Below are 22,693 nucleotides of genomic sequence, written 5' to 3' on the forward strand. Positions count from 1 at the left end.
GTTGTCCTTGGAATTAAAAAAATTTAATTAAACTTATTAAATATATTAAATTTGTAACAGTTATTGCTAATCCTAAATATTATTTGTTCTTGTGAATTTAACTGATTTAAATGTATAATTTTAATAATTTTATGTCATAAATTTCGTGAAATTGTGAATTAGGATTTTTAGTGGTTGAATGCCAACAATATTAAAGACAAAAATAAAAATGACATTTTTCCTCCATCCCCTCCAGTTTTTGTTTACATTTCATATTTCATTTTTATTAGCTGGTTTTCCACAAACATATAATTAAGTTTTGATAAAAATCTTTAACCAATTTTCCACTCTGTTGAAAATATGTCCAAAAGAAACTACGATAGCGCTTTTAGCGATACAAAATTTACAACTAAAGATACTGGACGTCAAACTAACAAAAAACATACTTTAGATAGTGATGAGGAAGATGACGAGATTGAAGAGGATAATGTCTTAAATACTGATGATATCGAGGGTAATTTATCTTAATTATGTTATGTTATTGTGTTAGTGGCCTTGAATATATTAAATGGAAAAATAATTTAGCTTGAATTTGATCAGAGTCCATATGTATTTTCTGGTGCCTCTGTAACTTTTCTGAAGCTTCTTTTAGCTCTGCCTCTTGTACTTTTATCATAAATCTTCCATATATATTTGTTAGTACAGTGGAGCCTCGATTATCCGTCTCTCCATTAACTGTCACCTCTGTTAACCATCAGGGTACATACAGAAGTTATATTGACTACATAAGCAAAAATTTTAATGTAAAAAAGTTAAAAAAAAAAGTTAATCTGATTTGTGATGAAGACACAAACGGCTATTCATTGCTGACAGATAAAGAAATCGTTGAAATGGCAACAAAGGTGGACCAAACAGATTCAGAAGCTGACACAGACTTGGAATTTGACTGTAGCTATGTTGATGTATCTATTGTAACTGATAAAGATTTGCGTAAATAATCTAGAGAAGCTGCATCGCATATGCAATAATTCATCGAGTGGTATTCTCAACAAGAAGAAGCCAATAAAGTAGATTGCATGATCTTGTGCTGATTAAGAAATTCAGCCGTCGCAAAATGTGAAGCAATAGTAAAACAAACAAAGATTTCAGAATATTTTAAATTGATTCGATTGTACAAACACAAATCCCTCTTATATTGTCAAACAAACCAAACAAATGAAATTTGAGAATTGTACTGTGAATTTTTAATTTTTTTTAATGTTCTGTTAACCGTCTTTTCCGACCCTTGGTCCGGTGCCCTGACGGATAATCAAGGTTCTACTGTATGGAGATTTTTTCTTCTTCGTCTTTTTCTCATTATGAGTTCCCCATTTTCATCCTCCACAGCACTCTATTCTTCCAGTCAACTTCTCTGATAAAAAAAAAATACAAAAACAACAGAAAACACAAAATTTATTTGATAAAAAAATGAAATTTTCTTCTTAACACCGAATAATGGATGTAGTGATCTAATGTGAAAAAGATGAGGCCTTAGATTCAGAATCTATTTCCATCATTAGCTCATCCTGGTCATCTACATTCTGCACTTCAATGTACTGATAAAGAAGTTGTGGGATTTTGTTTTTCACGAGTCGCCAACTCACTCATACAGAATTTAGCAGTAAGCCGGTTTCTTTTAGAGGAGTGGATAAAAAAAAACCATAAGAACTGAAACTTCTTTCAGTGGCTGTACTGGATGAAGGCATGCTTAATATATCAACTGCTATTTTAGTTCATTTTGTTCCGAAACATGTACCTTTCCACCATACGATTGGGTCTAGTTTTTCAATTGATTTTACAACATATGATTTTCCAAAAATCCCTCCTTGGGCCAATAAAGTGCCATATCTGCCATTATTTCAGCCGAGTCACCATATTTTAAAGTTGCTAAATTATCTATAAACTCAGTTCCCTCAACTTGTTCTTCTCTGCTTAAGGGGGGGGGGGGTATGGTTTAAAATCAACATATCAAGCACATTTTTGTGAATTTTTTTCGAAGCTATGGTACAGTTATTTTATTTTTAAATTAAATAAACATATTAAGTACAATTCAAAGAATATTTAGAAAAAAATTCAATCCAACATATTGAAAAGTAAGCCATTGGTGACAAATTTTGACAGGCAGCTCACAAAAAAATGGATTTTGCGGTGGACATCAGAACTCATCACTAGATCATACGAAACAAAAAATTCAAAAATATTTAATTAGCTTATGAGTTTTACGAGGCCACAACGTCGAGTTTTTTTATTTTTAATGATTTTTGAATTTTTGGCATCGCTCAGAAATCAAAAAATTGAAATTTTTGGTAAAAATTTTGTGAAAATCAACAGATTTATTATTGTTGAACAAAAAATAAGCAAAAAAAGAAAAATATCTCGACGTTGTTACCTCATGAAATGTCTCAAGACAATATGTGCAAAATATCAGGTAGATGGGCCGAGTAGTTTTTCAGTTACAATGTCCACCGCATTTGAAGAAGTAGTTTTGAGAAAAATACTTTTAATGTTTTGACAACTGCATCTTCATCTTATTTGTCTGCCAAATCGTAAAGTGATGCACATTGAAATATATTTTTTGAATCGAGGAGTAATCTACACAAGAGAAGACGAACAGTTGTTTAACATTTCTCACTACGCTCACGTGTGCTAGCGCGAAGTCTCGGCAAAGCGAGTCGAAGGTAGGAATATTCAAACACGCTGTATCTCTGGTAATTTTACTCCGATTATTTTGAAATTTTCAGAGAGTATTCTTGAAAGTATGCACTTTTATTTGAAATAATAAAAAAAATTTAAATATTTCAAACCATACATAAACACCATGAACCGTGTCATGAACACCATTCTAAATATTTGCACATTAATATGGCACCAAAACAATAAATACTGACACTGTAAACACCCTAGCTAGTGGTTCATGGGATTCCCCAGCCCTGAATACTTCGATTTTGAGGGATTTTAACTAAAATCGCGTGATTCCCCGGCCGGCCAAAGTGAAAAAGCATTTCATGAGCGGAGTGGCAAGTACAGTTCACCAAATATAGCTGAAATTGTGAAATTCCCATTGCCTGTACTAACAATGAAGTGAGAACGCACATACAAACAGTCTGGACCGTCATTGTGAGTGTAAGGTCCGTAGTTTGACGAATGCGCATCATGATCGTCACACGTTTTCACACTTGCAGCTATATTTGGTGAACTGTAGGTGTTTGGGCTTCAACAATAATAATGTTTAAGATGCAAAAAATATATAAGGTGAATTGGCAAAAACAATATACATATTTTTTAAATAATAATAATTTGACCCATGTCTAGTTTTTGTAAATATAGAAAATTCTCGCAGAGAATTTTCTGGCCGAGAATATTCTCGTTCTCGAGAATATTCTCTTGAGTATATTCTCTTCTTACATCACTATCTGAGGGTAACATACTCTTTTCTCGTGTTCCTGGAGTTCTGGAAACAATGGGACCACAGCCTTGAAACAAAACTACGCATTCCCAAAAGCACTTTCAAATAAAATGAAATCAGTATTATGTAATGGAAAACTGGGAATAGAAATTAGAACTAGAATATTGAGATGTTACATATTCTCTGTCCTCTTATATATAAAGTTGAGGCCTGGACAATTACGGACGCAACTGAAAAAAGACTTGCCAGCTTTGCAAAAAAAAATGATCTACTTTGGTCACATACCTACTAAAAAATGAAAGATATGAGTTGATGCGATTGGATATACAAGGACTGGTGAAAGGAAAAAGAGGATCAGGGAGACGACCCACATACTGGTTGAAAAATTTAAAGCAGTGGAGTGAAAACAACAGTAGAACTTGTCAGAACCGCTGCAGACAGTGTAAAATGGGATCCATTGTTTGTTCATCTGTACCATATTCTGTAGCTTCGGATATAGTGTTCCAAGCATTTCTTGCTTCGTTCAAAGCTAATTGTTGTAAAAGTTCTACTTTAACACCTTAAGTGCTTTGTGTATAAAATACACAGTAGTAGAGTCCAGGGCACTGTGTGTATAGATATTATTCATTATAGACTGTATTATAGACCGTCATTTTTTACGGCTCCACGCAAAACATAGTTTGGCATTTAACATGTTAACCTGGCATTTTCGATTTTTTGCATCGCATGTCTTTAGATATTGTGTTTTTGTCATATTCCCCTGTATATTAATTTCTCTAGTACTAACCATTGGTTATTTGCACAATCTGCTTGTCTGTATACTCTTAGATCTTGTATTATTGTTTTGCTGGTTAATTTTTCAATAATCTAATAGATATAATAAAAGAATTAGTAATATAATTTTTGATATTAAGTAAATTTATTAAGGGGAACTTAATATATATTGCCTTCATTTTTTTAGGAGAGGAAGACGGAATAGCTAGACAAGATGGAGAACAAAAAATGACAGCATTTAACATGAATGAGGAAATGGAAGAAGGTCATTTTGATAAGGACGGTCATTTTATTTGGAACAATGAAAAAGAAATAAAAGACAGTTGGCTTGACAACATCGACTGGCAGAAAATTAAAGAAAACGCAGGAAATGACAAAAAGTACAAAGTATATGAAGAAGGCTTGGGTGCTGAAAGTGATTCTGAAACTGATGACGAACATTTTGATGAAATTGGTTCATACAAAAAAATGTTGAACTATATGAATCCCAAAGAGACCGTTAATAAAGCGTTAAAACGCTTAGGGGGTGCTGATATGAAATTATCAAGTGTAGAAAGGCTAAAACGTAAAAAGGCTGGAACTTTAACTAGCTCTAAAGATGTTACAGACCTCACTGAACTAGCAAATGAAATTTTAACAAAGCTAGGTAATATGGATGTTTATCAGGAAACTTACGAGCATATAAAAAGTAAAGTTGACGCTAGTGAAAATAAAAAACAGAAAGTTGTCAAAGAAGCTGAACTAGATATGTATGCTGATGATTTTGATGAGAAGGAGAAGGCAAAGATAGTAACAACTTCGAGTAACAAAGAGGAACATGATGATACAGATGTTCCCAAAGCAACAGCACCATTAATGTGGGAATTAAAATGGAAAATTGAGGATGAAGACGTACAAGGACCGTATTCTACTTCACAAATGGTGAAATGGTCGCAAGAAAATTACTTTAAAAGTGGGGTAATGGTTAGAAAGTGTGGAGAAGATTCCAATTTTTATTCTTCGAGTAGAATAGATTTTGAATTGTATGAATAAATAATTATTTGTTGAATTTTATTATTTACATTTATGCATTTGTAAATATGTTTATGATTTTATACTATTAAAATTCTGAATACTTTATTGATTTAATAAAAAGAAATTTTTGAATAAGAGTTTTTAATTGGACTTTACAGAAAAAGCATAATAGTAGGACAAATGTAATTGAGATGAGATATTTACGAGCTATAGCCGGAAAGACCAAATGGGATAGAATAAGAAATGAGGCAATAAGAGGGATAACTAAACTGGAACCAATAATGAATAAAATAATAAAGAGACAATTAAAGTGGTATGGACATCTGATGAAAATGAAACCTAGTAGACTAACAAGGAAAAAAGCAGACCAAGCAATTTACAAAACAAGGAAAAAATGGATACAGCAAATAGTAGGTTCGGGAAATATTAAACAGAAAACGCTTGAAGAAATGAAACTAATAGCACAAGACAGAAAAGAATGGAAGAGATGGGTCAATATGTAGCTAAACTAAACCCAAATTCGACACCTGAAAGGGTATAAGGAAGGGGAGAAAGAAAGAAAGAATAAGAGTTTCATTGAGGTACATCACTATTGGTTAAAAAATTGTTCTAAATATTTATAAGTTATATTATTGATATTTTTCCATCCCAACATACCTTTATCTGGTGAGGGGAAAGGCTGTAGGTGAATGAACTGACGGGCGAAAACAACAGTCTTTACTCATATACTGTATGATCCTGAGGTGAAAGATAAATTGATTAAACGATTCTACATGGTCCTTGTGTGTTCAAGCTCAGGAATCCTTAAGGTTCTATGCCTTTTAGTGTTGTTAGTCTAGAGCAGCGTTTCCCAACCGATGGGTCGCGGCGTGGCTCAGAAAGTAGCTGAGTAGCATACAGTGACCGTGTTCTTTATTTTATTCGATCATCATATATGAGGGATGGGTCGCGAATATGAAAAAACAGCAGAAGGTGGGTCGCCCGACATAAAAGGTTGGGAACCACTGGTCTAGAGCCCCATATTTGGGTGTTTTAAATTTCAATCTCCAACGGCAGTGAATAAAATATTCCTAGAATTGTTCTTTTTTGTTGGCATGTTTAGATGGGCATGGGCAGATGGGAGATAATGTTATCAGTCATGTTCTTCAGTTTTTAGGCTCGTTTCTTATAGGTAATCCTTGGTGTATTTCTCCCTTTCAAAATGTTTGATGGGATCACATAAACAGGGTGTCCCGAAAATATTGGTCATAAATTATACCATAGATTCTGGGGTCAAAAATATGTTGATTGAACCTAACTTACCTTAGTATAAATGTGCACACAAAAAGAGTTATAGCCCTTTAAAGTTACAAAATGAAAATCAATTTTTTCCAATATTTCGAAAACTATTAGAGATTTTTTATTGAAAATAGGCATGTGGCATTGTTGTGGCAGGAGCATCTTAATAAAAAATTATAGTGAAATATGTGCACCCTATAAAAATTTTATGGGGTTTTGTTCCCTTAAACCCCTCTTAAACTTTTGTGTACGTTTCCAATTAAATTATTATTGTGGTACCAATAGTTAGACACGATATTTTTAAAACTTTTTTGCCCCTTAGTCTTTTTTCAATAAACCAGTTTTTATCGAGATGAGGCTTCTTTTTAATATGTTTACATAAAGATTGTATGGGGTTTCGTTCCTTTAAACCCCCCAAATGTTTGTGTACGTTCCAATTAAACTTTTATTGGGGTACCATTATAGTTAAGCACAGTGTTTTTAAAACTTTTTTGCCTCTTAATATATTTTCATATTATAAAAATGTAAATTATAGATTTTTCATATTACCAGGTCTCTATAATCGTACTTAACCATATACAAATAGGTGGTGGATTTGACAAATACTCAAAATATCTCGATAAAAACTAGCTTTTCGAGAAAGTACTAGGAAACAAAAAGTTTTAAAAACACTTTTTTAACTAATAATACTTTACCAATAATTTAATACGAATATACACAAAAGTTTAGGGGGGTTTAAGGGAACAAAACCCCCATAAAATTTTTATGGGGTGCACAAATTTCACTATAATTTTTTGTTAAGATGTTCCTACCATAAGAATGCCACACGTCTATTTTCAATCAAAAAATCTATAATAGTTTTCGAAATATTGAAAAAAATTTATTCTAATTTTGTAACTTCAAAGGGCTATAACTTTTTTTATGTGCACATTTGTACTAAGGTAAGTTAGGTTCAATCAACATATTTTTAATCCCAGAATCTGTGGTATAATTTATGACCAATCTTTTCGGGACACCCTGTATAATTATGGCATTTCCTTCATGTGCTCCACCATCTCACTGTTTTGCATGATCTATTCATCCAATCGCACTACAGCCCATATTGGGCCTTGGCCTCATTCAGCAAGCTTCTCCAATCATCTCGATTTATGTACTCTGTTCTTTTCCATGCACGCGTTTTTGGCATCCTAATCTACTTTGTCTTCCCATTTCCAGTATTAAAGGGGCACCATTGTCCCAAGTCTCATCTATTAGGGACCTTGGAGTTACAATGGACTCCACACTCTCTTTTGTCAATCACAGTGACATCATAGTTACTAGAGGACTTAGGATGCTTGGATTCATTAAGCGAAGCACACATGACTTTAGGAGTATTAATGCTATTAGATTGCTGTACTGTAGTCTTGTCAGGCCTTTGTTGAAATATTGTTCTTCAGTTTGGAGCCCCCATTATACTTCACACATTCACAGAATTGAGCAGATGCAGAGAAAGTTCCTTAGGTACCTAGCATATAAATCCAATATACCACGTGTAAATGAGTTTTCATATGATTCAATTTTGAATCGTCAAAGAGGTAAATGACTTATGACAGTGAGTAAATAAAGCGGGGGTGCAATAGTTTTAACTTTTACCTGGAGACCATACAATTCACCGGACATCAAGGCAGCGCCGTCATAAGTTTGCCATACCAATTTATTTTTGATATAAAAAATTTTAATCTGTCCTTTAAAACATCAAAAATATATTCTGTCTTATGGCTTCTACTCACGTTTGAAAACCTAAAAACCTCTCATAAATATTAGACGTAACGCGTATCGAAGAACAATTGATAATTGTGAATGACATGTTACCTCTATCAGTAGTTTCGTCTACTTCTACCGAAAAGGATCAAAATATAACTACTAATTGATTCTTTCATTCTGTGCTGTTTTAGGTACGCCGCTAAATCTCTTCGAGACAGAAAGTAAATTAGAAAATTCCAGATCGTATTTGTTAAACAATTTTATTTGTTCTCTATAATTAACTTGATTTAACGAATGCTCCGATTCATCCTGTCCCCTAAATGGTAGTTCCTGGCAACTTAAAAAAACTACAATATCAATAATTAAACGACGTAAAACTACTTATTTCATAATTTCATCCCGGGCGCTCTAGCAAGGTACGTGCATTGCTGGCGTTTGCAGATCACCGATCGGCAAATTGGTATCTGCCGGACTTGCCATTCAAATGAATACGGGGAATGTATAATTAGTTGCCTATCGGCTAATATTCCATAGCTTCTTATTACAATCAAATCTTCAATCTGGGGACGGCTTGGCGAAGCGGGCCTATCGCAATCGGGTGCATGGCTATATGATCATTAATTTGAAAAGTCTCTTACGCACAGCGCACAGGGATCACTTAGGGCCGGTTGTTCGAACGCTAATCAACATTGATCACTATCAAATACTTAATTACTGTCACAACTGTCAATGTCAACTTTGGTTGGGTTGCCGAAAACATATTAATTATTGATGACAATTATGAAATTAGTTAATCAATTATGTTAATAATTGTTATGTTAATTGACTAACTAATCTCATAATTATAATTAACTATGTTTTCATCAACCCAACCAAAGTTGACATTGACAGTTGTGACAGTAATTAAATATTTGATAGTGATCAATGTTGATTAGCGTTCGAACAACCGGCCCTTAACGTATCGGGTCGATCGAATTCTTTTAAAAACAATAAATACAATTGAGTCTGCATTACCTCTGATATAATTAAAATAAATATTTAACAAAAATCTATTAATGTGTCCATAATGTGTGGGTCGGCACTGCCGACCCTGACCAGCCGCCACTGGTAAAAGGGTGAGTACCTACAGGGTACATGACACAACATATTGTTTAATAATTAAATAAATTGATCACTAAAAACGTGAATTTAAATTGTTTACGGAGTTATGCAATTTTCACATTTAGTTGTATACAAGTGGAGTTATGCACACTTATAAAGTTTTTTATCTCTGCAGTAAAATCAGGTATTTTGGACTTACGCATATTTCACATTAGGCCGACGAACAGTTTAATTTTTATGTGATTATGCTCGGTATTAGGTAGAAAGGGCACTTGTTTTGGAAATCAAATAAAACAGATTTTTAAGAAAGAAATACAATATTTATTTGACTTTATTGAATAATTTCATACATATTTGGAAACGAACCCGAGAAGTTAAACTTAAAAAATCAACTTCTCGAGTTTTACAAAGAAGTAATTTATAAATTTTAATCTAGAAGTAGAAATACTAGGGCGCCCGAATACCTTTCACCAATGGCCGTTTTTAAATGAACACATTAGTAAAAAAATATTCGTTCGGTTGATTTGGAAAAAATTATAAAAATGATATATATTAAGTTTTATATTATTGTTTACAATTATTGTATTCGACTTTAAATATTGTCTAATAAATTTATAGTAGGTTTAGAATTAAGTCTACGAATTTAGGAGCCGTAATACGTTATTTTGTGACTAATGTGAAGAACAATACGAGTATATTTGACTTGTTCTTCTATAAAACAGTCTTAACATATTCAAAGCAGATGTGGATAAAAGTCTTGAAAAGCCTAAAAGGCCAACGAAGTCATGGTATATTGTAGAATGTAACAAAATTATTTTTAACAATATTAGGGCCCCCTTTTCGTAGTACTAGACATTTTTGGCACGTAGTGACTTTTTATTTTCTTTATTTAACACAATCTTTGCCACAAATTCAGACATATTCTGGAATTAGTTCAATGTGATGAATATTACTCAAATTGACATTACATTTAGGCAATGGTAATCTAGTAGGCCATATCGTCGGTCTCATATGAAAAGTGCCTAAGTCCCAAAATAAATTTTTGCGCCGTCTGAGTACTCTTTTATGGTACGCATGCATAGCAAGACAAAAAAGTCAATAGATGTCGCTAGAACCACAAAAAAGAATTCTACCCAACTCCACGGTGTTGGTGAATCACATGAAACTTGCCAAATTCCATCAGTGTCATTGAGGTTAGATGTACTTTTGCTGCGCTGCTGTGTTATTTCTTCAAGAAAAGTATTACATAATATAAACTAACATATCTTTAAGGAAATAGTGTAAACTTATTGAAGGTAAGTTCAATTTGATCATATTATTATAGTTTTTGTGTTAATTATATTTAAGTAGCATTATTATCCTTAAACCCTCACATTCGTTTTTCTGGTGGGACTTAAGCATTTTTCACAGTTTATTTTTGGAGACTTCTTATGGAGTTACGCCTATTTCTTCATGATTTTCGGTATTAAATGTGTCTAACTCCAACATTTTTCCTTAAATCAAAAATGAAAGTTGCCTAACCTCATTTTTAAAGTAATATCTATTTTAAAAATAGATCTATCTTTATGAGAAGGCTGATGGACACTATTCTAAGTAACTGTGTCAAATAAGATAAAGTTTTAAGTCAAAATCATTCTTTAAATCAGTTTTTTCGTCTCCTGTAAAATTTGTTAATTGGGACTTAGGCACTTTTCATATGAGGCCGACGATATTTATTATTGTGTATCAGTTAAAATGGCTCAAGAATCCCTCAAACTGATTCTACTAAAACGATGAAAAATATCATCGTAAATGTCAAAAATTTATTTGGTATCTTGTTACCGAAAAACTGCTGAGAAACTAAAATTTCAAATAGGCAGTTTTACCACGCCCATATGGCTTGAAGGTAATTTGATAAAATATCCGACAAATGTTGTTAATGAAGGAATTACAGGCTCAAGGCAAATTGATTAGGTCTTCAAATCATAAAAGTTTAATTATAATTTGATTCTTTTGTAGTAATTTTACTTTTCATGTTGCTTCGGACTCCTTTTTTCAAGTTTTTTAGTATAAAGGTACAGGTCAACCAGAATACGAATAGACGTGAGCATATTGTGTCCGCTAGCAGATTACAAATTAGGGCATAGAGCGCTCAGTTGATCGAGAACCGCCCAGATATTTTTGTCGATAGTTTCACTGTAGAAACGATTCGCGATGTTGACAAATTTTGTGTAAAATCTCAATTGTTAATAATTTTTAACAATAGTGCTTTTAAATCTTTGTTTATTTAATCTAAAAATGTATCAACCATATAAATTGAAGCGAAAAAGTTTGAATAGCTCGTGAAATAATACTCTCAGTGTTAAAATTCGCTCAACGAGAAGGAGCTGCTAAAAAACAGATTATTTAATTTTGCATCCCTCCACCGGTTTGCTTGCAACCCACGTCTATTGCTATCCTGGGCGTACTGTACATGGTTGGAAGGAAATTTAGTAAAATCATGGAAAATAACCGAAAAAATGTTGATAATGAACAACTTACTGGGTGGAGGCAAATTGGTTAGCTCTTCAGATTACAGAAATCCCTTTTAATTTGTCTTTTTATAGTAAGTTTTCGTTTCTTGTTTCTTCACACCCCTATAATTAGTGGCTTTTTACAAATTCCAGAATATGTTTGAAATATAAAGAAATCGGCAAAAACGCTTAGCAGCTAAATCACCATTTTTGAGATCAAAATAGGTTTAATCACAAATGAAATCCTTACAACTATATAAATATTTTTTTTTTGTATTTTGTGCTACCCTCTAATAATGACGATTCACAAAAATTATTCACTAAAAATTAACTAGGCTAGATATTTAACAATATTACTGATTTGTTACACATTTAATTCAAGGATCTTTTCTAAAACTGATCTACTGTAGGTTTATATTTTCTCATTTGTTTGCTGGGACGAAATGTGGCAATATACTGGTAATATTCCGAGGTTGATTGCTACAAAATGATTACTATAGCGCATTTCGCAGTCTTTTTGCAGTATGCAAAGCATAGAGCTATGTAAATCTTATGGAACCTTGGAGCTCACTGTTGCCGGTTTTAAGTAGGCGGAAACAATTCTACCTTACTGTCTATAATTAGGTCCACAATGAATTATTTTTCGTGGGTACCGATATCAATTTTTTATTGTTCTTAACCTAACTTTATAGTCTAAAAATTTACTATTGAATCTGTCTTAAACTTAAACTGATGTTTAAAATGTTAGAGTACTGCTGAAAAGCTAAATGTAGGTAAGTTATTATTCCGCGGAACACTGTTCTTTATAAGAGTCTGTACTACAAAGTGACCGCGAAACGTAGTATGGTGTGACTGGTAACTAGAGTTCTAAGGCTGTTGCCAAATTTCGTCGCGTTTGAGTTGAGGGTAACATCACATTTTTTTAAGAATTATCTACACCAATGTATAAACATCTGAAAACACTGAGTAATGTATCATACACGCAACGATAAAAAATATAATCTCATAACGTTCAACATAAACAAATATATCATCAATGTATATTATCGTTGCTTAATATTGTTTTTAGGGAAACGCACCCGTTGTATGATATGTATCTTTTACAGTTTTCACGGGATCTCATCCCGCAAAGTTAAGCGTAAAGCTAAAGAGGTTCTATCAGAAAAGTATAACGAATAAACAGATTAACGTTATATTGCACATTTTCAGAACCATAAATATCCTAAGACTAGAGCCGCAAAAAAGATCTTCAGGTTCGTTCAGACAGTAACAATGACGTAACGAAATAAACTACAGCTGTAATATTTGAAAAACTGCTTTATTTGACGTATCGACTTCCAGATCAAAGAATTTTATCGGTAACTTAGCAGTTGTATGTCATTTGGAAGCCGATGAAACTCACATAAAGAAGTGATAGTAGTCGATTCAGTTCACGGTATAATGAAATAAAAGTGTAAGCTACGTATATTTGATGGTAGGTAGATAAAATGATTTTGCTAATAGCAAAATGTAGTAAATCGACCTTCTTTCCACTTTTAATTCCGACTGGCCAAAAGGAAACTCAACATCACTTGGAATAACACCTAGCTAGAGCACACAGAAAATCCAATATACCACATTAACATACAGGTTCCGCTGTGAAAAAAACCCGAAAGACGGTGGATGCGCGTAATAACCTTTTAAGAGAACATAAATAGTAAATTAAGCACCAAATCCACAGTAGTAAGATCAACAGCGCAGGCGCTATGCTTCTCAATGGCGGAATACGCATGCCCGGTATTGAAGAGATCTGCGCACGCCATGAAAGTAAATGTCAGTCTGAACGAAACTTCAGACTCATTACTGGTTGTATGAACGGCCCACGAATTCACCGAAAGATCCAAACAAAACAGAGCAGTATCCTGGCAATCAAGAAAGCCTTTCCTTAGCACCCTGTTAGACGAACCACTACCCTGTTATCCACTAACAGAAACTCCACAAAGCGGGATTCAAGCGACTGGTCGACGTGGCACATGCTGAACCTTTATCACCGACCAAGTCAAACCTTATTAAATGGGGTCTGCTGAACGGGTATGACGATAAGTGTGCCTAAGGAAATATACAGAACATGGAACCTCTACTAGCCTACTCAAATTGCCCACATAGATGCACTCTCGATGACCTATGAACAGGCAACCAACTAGCATTGAACACAGCCCAATACGGTGCTCAGAAACTAAAGTAAGTATAAAAATCCACAAGGAAAAAGTTTTACTGTAGTTGGCTGTATACCATATAATACAAAAAACGACTAAGATCCTTTATAAAAGGTATATCATTAAACATCCCTAAAAAGGGCTACATCACAGAACCAGTTTACGATTGGATGACCAATCATCATCAGTGCTTACGTGATCTAACATGCTAACCACCAAAATACAATAATATAAAAATATATGGGTAAAAATCCTTTAAAAGTGATCCGTCAAGGAAACAGATGAAATATGTCACTGGCACTTGTCACCGGACAGTCAATATGTGAACAAGTCGATTTAGAGCTCAGATAGTACCTAGAGCATATTACATGGAATATTTTGAACATCCATGTTTAAATTCACAGATTTCATCTATGTTTCCTTGACGGATCACTTTTAAAGGGTTTTTACCCATATATTTTTATAATATTGTATTTTGGTGGTAAGCATGTTAGATCACGTAAGCACTGATGATGATTGGTCATCCAATCGAAAACTAGTTCTGTGATGTAGCCCTTTTTAGGGATTTTAACAAATATACCTTTTATAAAGGATCTTAGTCGTTTTTTTTTTAAGTAAATATAGTAAATCGAAATGTATTTGTGATATTCAGCTACTAACGATATCTTTTTTATGAAGCCTACGCTAACAAAAATATTCAAAAATATCATCAGGGATTCACGATAATGACAGTCACTCAAACGAAACACAAAAATCCTATTGTGAAAAACCAGTACTATGAGATACTTATTAACTGGCACTCTCTTTTCATCATGTTGCTTTTTACTGTGTAAAACATTGAAAGCTAAAACATCGAAATGCTGACTACTTTCTAAAAATGTAAAAATCCGTTATAGCTGACAGCGTAGAATTATATTTAATGTGTTACATTATATGTAACACATATATTATAAAAAAGAATGTGTGTGTACTTCTATTATATGATTTCAACGAAATAAATATACTTTCAACAGGTCATTTGTATTTTATTTAAAGATTAAACAAATTTTTACTTACTACTTTCCAAAAATGTTTATTAAAACAATACCAAAAATAAAAAAAATAGAAAACACGGATTCGAATCGGGGACCTCTCGATCTCCAGTCGAACGCTCTACCACTGAGCTATACTCCCTTTGTTTTTACGGATTACAAGATTTCCAGACATAGTGACAAAAAATATCAAGTGAAGTATAAAAATACTTTAAATATTACTTACTATCTTATTCCCGAGGAAGACAAATCCAAAGACACAAAAATTATAATAAATATATTTACTAAAAACACTAATATATTCTTTCCACACCCTTTTTGGACTGATACATAACTTAAAAAATTTAGCAACGAACTGCATACTGTCTGTGTGCGCATGCGCACGGAATTAAAAATGCACTCCCAATCGCGCCTAAAGAAGTACAACTTCAAAAAAACGAGATTCCCGTTAAAGCAGGTAACAGTGGCGCGTAACTACAATAGTAATAGACTTAATGTTAAACAATGAAATATGGTTAAGCCTGGTGTGGCATTAAATATGGTTATTTGATGCCTAGATCTACCACTGCATGAAGATTTTTTGTTGGTTTTCGATCATGCTACGTTAAATACTGGGCATTTCCCTTTTATTTGAGACCTGGCAACGCCGTGTCTATTTTAATTCTTCCTCCGCACAGACGATAGTGAACTGTGATCGTAGCAGTGAAAACAGAAGAATGTAAACTTTCCGCCCGTCAACACATAATATAACCTTACGCTTATCATTTGCAGTATTTAGTAGGCCAAATAAAATTTATAATTGTTGTGATTAATAGGCCGTAAGTGACAACATATACAGGGTGTCCCCGAAAATAGTGCGTTCCTTAAAGGTATTTCCCTTTTATTTGAGACCTGGCAACGCCGTGTCTATTTTAATTCTTCCTCCGCACAGACGATAGTGAACTGTGATCGTAGCAGTGAAAACAGAAGAATGTAAACTTTCCGCCCGTCAACACATAATATAACCTTACGCTTATCATTTGCAGTATTTAGTAGGCCAAATAAAATTTATAATTGTTGTGATTAATAGGCCGTAAGTGACAACATACACAGGGTGTCCCCGAAAATAGTCCGTTCCTTAAAGGTATAGGTAGAAGGCACCATGTAGAGCAAAAAAGTCTTATAACATTTTTTTCTAAATGCAACCGTTTGGCTAAAAAACTAAACATTTTGGTATGCAAATTGAAATCTGACAACTATGTATACAAAAATCTAAACATAGACAATCACAATTAAAAAATAGTTGCAGCATTTTAGCCATAAGTATTTACATTAAACCCTGTCTTCCTCCTAAACAAACAAATTCTTTTTTTTTCTCTGATTCTGTAAACAAATTCTTGTTTTGTTGGATTTTCAAACAAGGGGTGGTACAATTATTTTGCATGTGTACCTGTCTGACCTACATTTGTGGTGTCAATAAACTAAATCACAAACAGTTCTTGCACAGTGATGCCAAATTAGTTAATTTTATGAAAATAAAAGTTCGCTTATATGGCGAACAATGTAATTTTTTTTTTGGAAACGGTAAACTTTAGAAAAAAATGTTATAGGACTTTTTTATTCTACATTGTGTATTATATCCATACCTTAGAGGAACGCACTATTTTTGGGGACACCCTGTATATCTTAATGTGGTCCTTCGAGCCGGATTTGCTGCTTCTATTGCTTATATATAGCTTCTATTTACCGTTAGGATCTACATCCCGAGAACAGGATCAAACAAAGTTTCAATAAGTCAGGTAATTTCCCTATGAAATCGTAAGTACAACACCAGTATCATTGTCATCGTCTGAACGAACATTTAGTCAAACACCACGGCAAGTTTTTGTTAACGAACTTCATATAATTTTCTTCTATGTAGAAACCAGTCACGCGTTATACTTGTCCGATAGCTATTTAAATTTGAACTTAATACTACAAACAAAAATAAACTAATACTGACATTTTTTTGCGCCCACCACGATTTTTTATAAATGTTTCGTAGTGAGTATTTTAAATTATTTGATTTTTTTTAGTTTTATAAATAACTACATATTAAAAACAACAAATTGACCGTATTATCTCACTGGGTTCTAAAGAAAATACTTTCCTCGATTAAATAAAGTCAGATCAAACTAAACTGACATTCAATGACAATGTCAACACTTCAATATCTGGTAACAAATATGGTTTTGGTTGTATACAGACCGCTCAAATATTAATATAAGACAAAAATTGCAGATCATTAAAAAAATTACTAAAACAAAGTGTCTTCATAGTATCATAAAATGCAATAAGTCAAGAGAACAAGATTTTACACAAATACAAAAATTTGACATTATTTTAGCCTTCGATAGATGGCGTTAAGTGACATCAAATTAATGGACCACGCTTTGTTTTGCCTGATTTAGTCCTGTGTAACCTTTTCCCATCAAGAAAAAATGTTTTGCACAGCTTGTACAAACGGAGACTATGTTGAAAAATTAATGAGAGACATATAGTAAAAATATATGGATTTTCTTACTCAGGCTAGATTAATGATGTCAAATCAATCGCATATATGACAAAAATCAATGACAGTTCCAAAAATATTATAAATTAAAAAGAAAAACTACTATAGTGATTAAAAATTGAGCAAATCTAAAAAAGATTAATACAAAGAGTTGCATTATCATATTACAATCCATTTTTTTCATGATGATAAAAATAGCCCAGGAAAGTATTTTCCTAAATAAATTGAAGTTGTCTAACAAAAAGTTTCTATATAAAATCTCGATATTTCAATACTGACTTTTAAACTATCTATCCAAGGATTTTTAAACATATAAGAAAGTATAGTCTTTTTACTACAAAAATACGCTTACGTCATTCAAGATTTCTGACATCAGAGCATTGCCAAATGAATATGACTTTTCATCATAGGCACGTTTCTTGTACAGTTATAGGCATCATTACTTGTCAGAGATATGTTTCTTTGATCTTGTTTACTGTACAAATAAGATCTATAATATTAATTATTTATTATAATTAATGATGTCAATAGGTTTTCATTACATATTTTTTATAGTGTATAATCAATAAAATAGATCATTTAATATTTTAAGGCTGAAAATGACAGATGCATGTACTGCATAGTATTTACTAAGATAAAATATTGTAGGTATAGCACAAGATTGTTTATAAAGAAATAAAGGCTTTGGAAACATTATAAAATAATATGTATTCGTATTTTTATGTCAATAACTATAAAGTAGTAGATATTTTTTATTTTTTAGTGTTAGGTTTCAAAAATCCAGGAACAAATTCAAAGCCTTTATTTTAGTCGTATTAAATACTATTCAGTGGATGTATCTGACATTTTTAGCCTTAAAATATTAAATGATCTATTTTATTGACTATGCACTATGATAATATTGTTGTTAATATATTTCAGCAAGTAATGAAAACCGATTGACATCATTAATTAGAACAAGGAATTACAGATATTATTTGTACAATAAACAAAAACAAAGAAAAATATCTCTGACAAGTAATGATGCCTAGCTTCTCACTGTACAAGAAACATACCTATGATGAAAAGTCATATTTTAAGGTTATGGCAATGCTCTGACGTCAGAAATCTTGAATGAAGTAAGGCCGATGCCGCAGTGCAGGAAGTTTGCTAGGATGGTGGATGGTAGATACCCGCCTGGCGACCATCCAGCTACTTATACCACGAATAATACAACGACGGTAGCCGCAGTGGCCTCCCACTACCATCTACCCACCCAGTGGTCCGCCAGGCGTCTATCCACCCATATCAGTCGTGTTTGATAATCCATCCGGATAGCCTCGCTATGGAGGAAAGCGTAATAAGTGCTGTGTATAAAAGAAGGGCAATTTGGCACCCAGCAGACCCACTATGTGACGAAACATGGCTTAAAATATCTGTTTTATTTATTCTTTGCAGTTGCATTAACAAAAATCCAATATTCAAGTCAGGTGAATTTAAAAAACAATTTTTGCCTTTAAGTCGATTTTTCTCCACTTTCTGAAAAGTTTAGTGAGTGAGTTTTACCTCTTATATGACGTATCCTAAAAAACAAACCAAATGTAACGTAACAAATGAAACAAACGATTCCTCAGCAGTCAGTTGGATACTGACTTCTGACTTCATTTCACTCTTTCACTGCGTCCAGGATGCAGCGACCCTCCACCATCCACCTTTAAAATCCACCATCCAAGCCACCATCTAGCATCCTGCACTGCGGCATCGGCTTAAGAGTGTTTTGTAGTAAAAAGACTATATTCACAAATCTGATGTATAACAAACATATGAAATAGCTGCTACTTTACAAACAGTACATCAGATTTGACGATATTAAATTCGCTTTCGAGTGGTTCTTCCGTTTGATTACTTTATATTTTGATTTTGAACAGAGTTTTATAAATGATATTAAAGGCAAATTAAACTCCAATTCAACTTCTTCCTGTAGTGGTGGTCAATTATTGAACACAAACAAAAAAATAGACATACACACAAAAAATACCTAAATCATTCTCCCGAATATATATAGTAATAAATATCTTATAAAAATGGCCTCGATCAAAAATTCGGAATGTTCAAAAACCAAAATAAAATCTGTGGGATCCCTAATTTACTATTTGCATAAGGTTGATGACAATTAAAGAAAAGGGTGTTTTTTACGACCGGTTTCACAAAATAAAGTTAACTTGTCGTTAAGAGATAACCTCAAAATTACCCCAAAATATGCGTTTCAGTTTCATAATTGTTACCCTTCTGGGTATACCCATAAGGGTAACCCACTCCAACCTCTGGTTAAAAATTCTGTGAGTTAACCATACTTCGCCGTTGACGTGAAACTAAAACGCATATTTTGGGGTAACCTCTGGTTATCTCTTAACCACAAGTTAACTTTACTTTGTGAAACCGGCCGTTAGAGGTATAGAAATGTGAGTTGGCAACACGTTTTTAACTGACGGCCATTATGACAGCTGCCAAGTGATTTATGTTTTAGTTTGGTTTGTCATTTCAGCATGAATAGACTGCCACTCAGAGGCGGCTTTACCTATTGTGTAGGGTGTATAGGGTAAATATGCTTTAAAACGATTAATGAAAAATTACATTGACACTTAAGCGCGATTTATAGATTGCCGCCCACCCGGCTGTCCGTCCAACGGACGAGAGGCAATCTTTTGATTCATTTGAAGACATACCGACAATGATTCCGAAATCGGTTGTAGAACCTATAAAGATCAAATTGCTTGGGACTTGCAGGGCATTTTCAAAGGCGTTTTGAAAATGTCTTGTCGCGGGGTAATTTTGCGAAATAAGCTTTGACGGAATGGATTAAGTATTATATTTTAAGTTGATATGTAATATATGATAAAGTAAAGTGGCTTTTTTTATTAAAATTATTTAAAAGGAAGATTGTCTTTTATTACTACTACAATTATTGCGACTTTCAGCGGAGTCAAAGTTCCTCAAAAATTATCAATAGTAATTGCACGAGAGCTCCAAAATTATCGATTTGTATCCCGAGTGACACTTTAACAGTTTTAATTCACAACCCGAAGGGGAGAAACCAGAATCAAAATACTATTATCACATATCGGTATTGAAATAAGTACTACTGTATATAAAAGACAGAAAGATTTACTCCAATAGTAAATTAAGGATCTGCGGGATTTTACTTTAGTAAAAAATAATTTGATCAAAACTGTCGCTGTATCATCTTACTTCGGATTTTCCGTTCACAGGGAGAATGCTACAAAGATTTTTCGTATTGACGAGTATTTCGTACGAGGCCGTAATGCTGTTTTTAATGAGCTTGAACGATTCCAGATCGAACACCGAACGAGCAGTGTTCGTGTGATCGAACGGTTCTTCGATGCATAGAAATTTCCACTGGTGTGGATCGTTTTTGGGGGCTTTCGTGAATCTACACTCATCTATGGGCAGGCTGGAGCCCGTTCTTACCGATATGGCGTAGTGGTTGAAGTCGTAGTTGGTGTAGTATCTGAAGAAGCCGATGAGAAGTTCCGCTAGGTTTAGGCTGTTGTCCGATTGGAAATCTTTGATGGTGGGGAGTTCTTCTTGGACGTCCATCGAGTGGTTTTCCGTGAAAGAGTTGAACTTGTCGGGGATCAATCCGTGCAGACAGGGCAGAACTGGAGGAACTACTCCACCTACAATTTAACAAAAATTCAAAAAATTCGCTGAACTACTTAGTTTTAGTTGGGAAGTAGTTAGTCAGTAGAGTGTAAAGTGTTGTTTGCTGTATTTTAATGATTTTGAATAGTGATGTGCGTCCGTGGAACAATGTGATTGAAAATATTGCGTACGATAACAGTGTTGTTAGTACACTATGTCCGTGACGGTGAGAATGTACTTCCTGAAGAAAAAGTATCTGTAAAGAAGATTCGAATGCATTTAAATACTGAAACAGAGCAAATATGTTTCAATGTGTACAAAAATATAGGTACATAAGAAATTTGGCTTCGATGCAAAATTGGTAAATACAAACGCTGTGTCTAGGTACACGCTAACGTGTACGCAAATAAAAAAGTTAGGTACACGCGAATTAAACTTCATCAAGCCAGTGACGTCATTATTTAGCGTGCGCGGTGACTTTATATTTTGGTACAGGCTATTTTGATATTTTTAGTGTTTGTTGTTTGTTTGATAGAAAATATTTTTATTAAGGGAAGGGGAAGGGAAGCAAAACTATTCAGATGTTTCAAACTTAATTGTAATAAAACAATATGCATATAAAAGTATATATTCAGGTTAGCAAAATAAATATTAGTTAACATGATATATACAAAATACTGCTAAAATAATTTTTATACGTAAGTTAATTATACCAGTTTATTTGGTGTTTATTTTTATTTATACAGGGAGTTGAACTTGTTACGATTTTCATAGAAAATTGGTTATAACTTTGTAAATATCCTGTATAACATAATAAACCTTTATATTTTTGTGTAGCTGTGATTTAGTAAAGCTGAATTCGTAGGTACCTTGCTCAAATCATTCGTTTAACCTAGTTTGTTTACACGCTGCCTCAGTTGAGGTGGATTCAGTAACTTTTTTCGGCACTTTAGAACGTGACATTCTCGTCACTTTGGAAAAACTGACAGAGGCAGGTGAAAGGGGCACACTAGGACAGATGCAGGTGCTTTACTAGTTTCGATAAAGTCATTTTCCTTTCTTTGTTTTTTTGGGCCTGTCGCAACCGGTGCTACATGAAGTGAATGATGCACAAAAATATTTACAAACAAGAGGACTTGACCATAGGCGTAACCAGGGGGTGGTTTTGGGGGTTATAACCCCCCTTTTAGATTTACTTTGAGCTCTATACGATAACACCATTATTTTTCCATACCCCCTAGAGACCTTCAAGTAGACGTACCCCCTCCACCCTTAGGATCATCCTGGTTACATCTCAGGACTTGACATAAGATTGTGCGCTCAGAAAGTAAATGCTTTGCAGATGATATTGACAGAGAAAAGAGAGGAATGGTGCTGTAGGTTATGCAAAAAAATATGTGTAAAGAACTTGGAATTTCCATAAAATCTCGGAGGCGCATAACAAGAAAACATATTTTTGATGACGGAAC

General features: G+C 33.6%; 2 protein-coding genes across 3 annotated transcripts in view; one reads left to right on the forward strand and one right to left on the reverse strand.

The window, feature by feature from the left end:
• The first annotated feature begins 222 nt into the window (after positions 1-222).
• Positions 223-5,347, forward strand: LOC114325111 (CD2 antigen cytoplasmic tail-binding protein 2 homolog). Its single transcript, XM_028273051.2, has 2 exons — positions 223-493; positions 4,386-5,347. Exons 1-2 carry the CDS (start codon positions 340-342, stop codon positions 5,228-5,230), a joined length of 999 nt encoding a protein of 332 aa, XP_028128852.2. The 5' UTR covers positions 223-339; the 3' UTR covers positions 5,231-5,347.
• Positions 5,348-9,632: 4,285 nt separating this feature from the next.
• Positions 9,633-22,693, reverse strand: part of LOC114325107 (poly(A) RNA polymerase gld-2 homolog A-like) — a 43,163-nt gene continuing 30,102 nt past the window's right edge. For both annotated transcript variants that reach the window (XM_028273047.2, XM_028273046.2), the window contains exon 7: positions 9,633-21,259. In XM_028273047.2, coding sequence (XP_028128848.1) covers positions 20,802-21,259 — 458 coding nt within the window. In that variant the 3' untranslated portion in view covers positions 9,633-20,801. The remainder of the gene's footprint in view (positions 21,260-22,693) is intronic.

The sequence above is a fragment of the Diabrotica virgifera genome, chromosome 5 (genome assembly GCF_917563875.1).
Source record: "Diabrotica virgifera virgifera chromosome 5, PGI_DIABVI_V3a".
Classification (NCBI taxonomy): Eukaryota; Metazoa; Arthropoda; class Insecta; order Coleoptera; family Chrysomelidae; genus Diabrotica; species Diabrotica virgifera.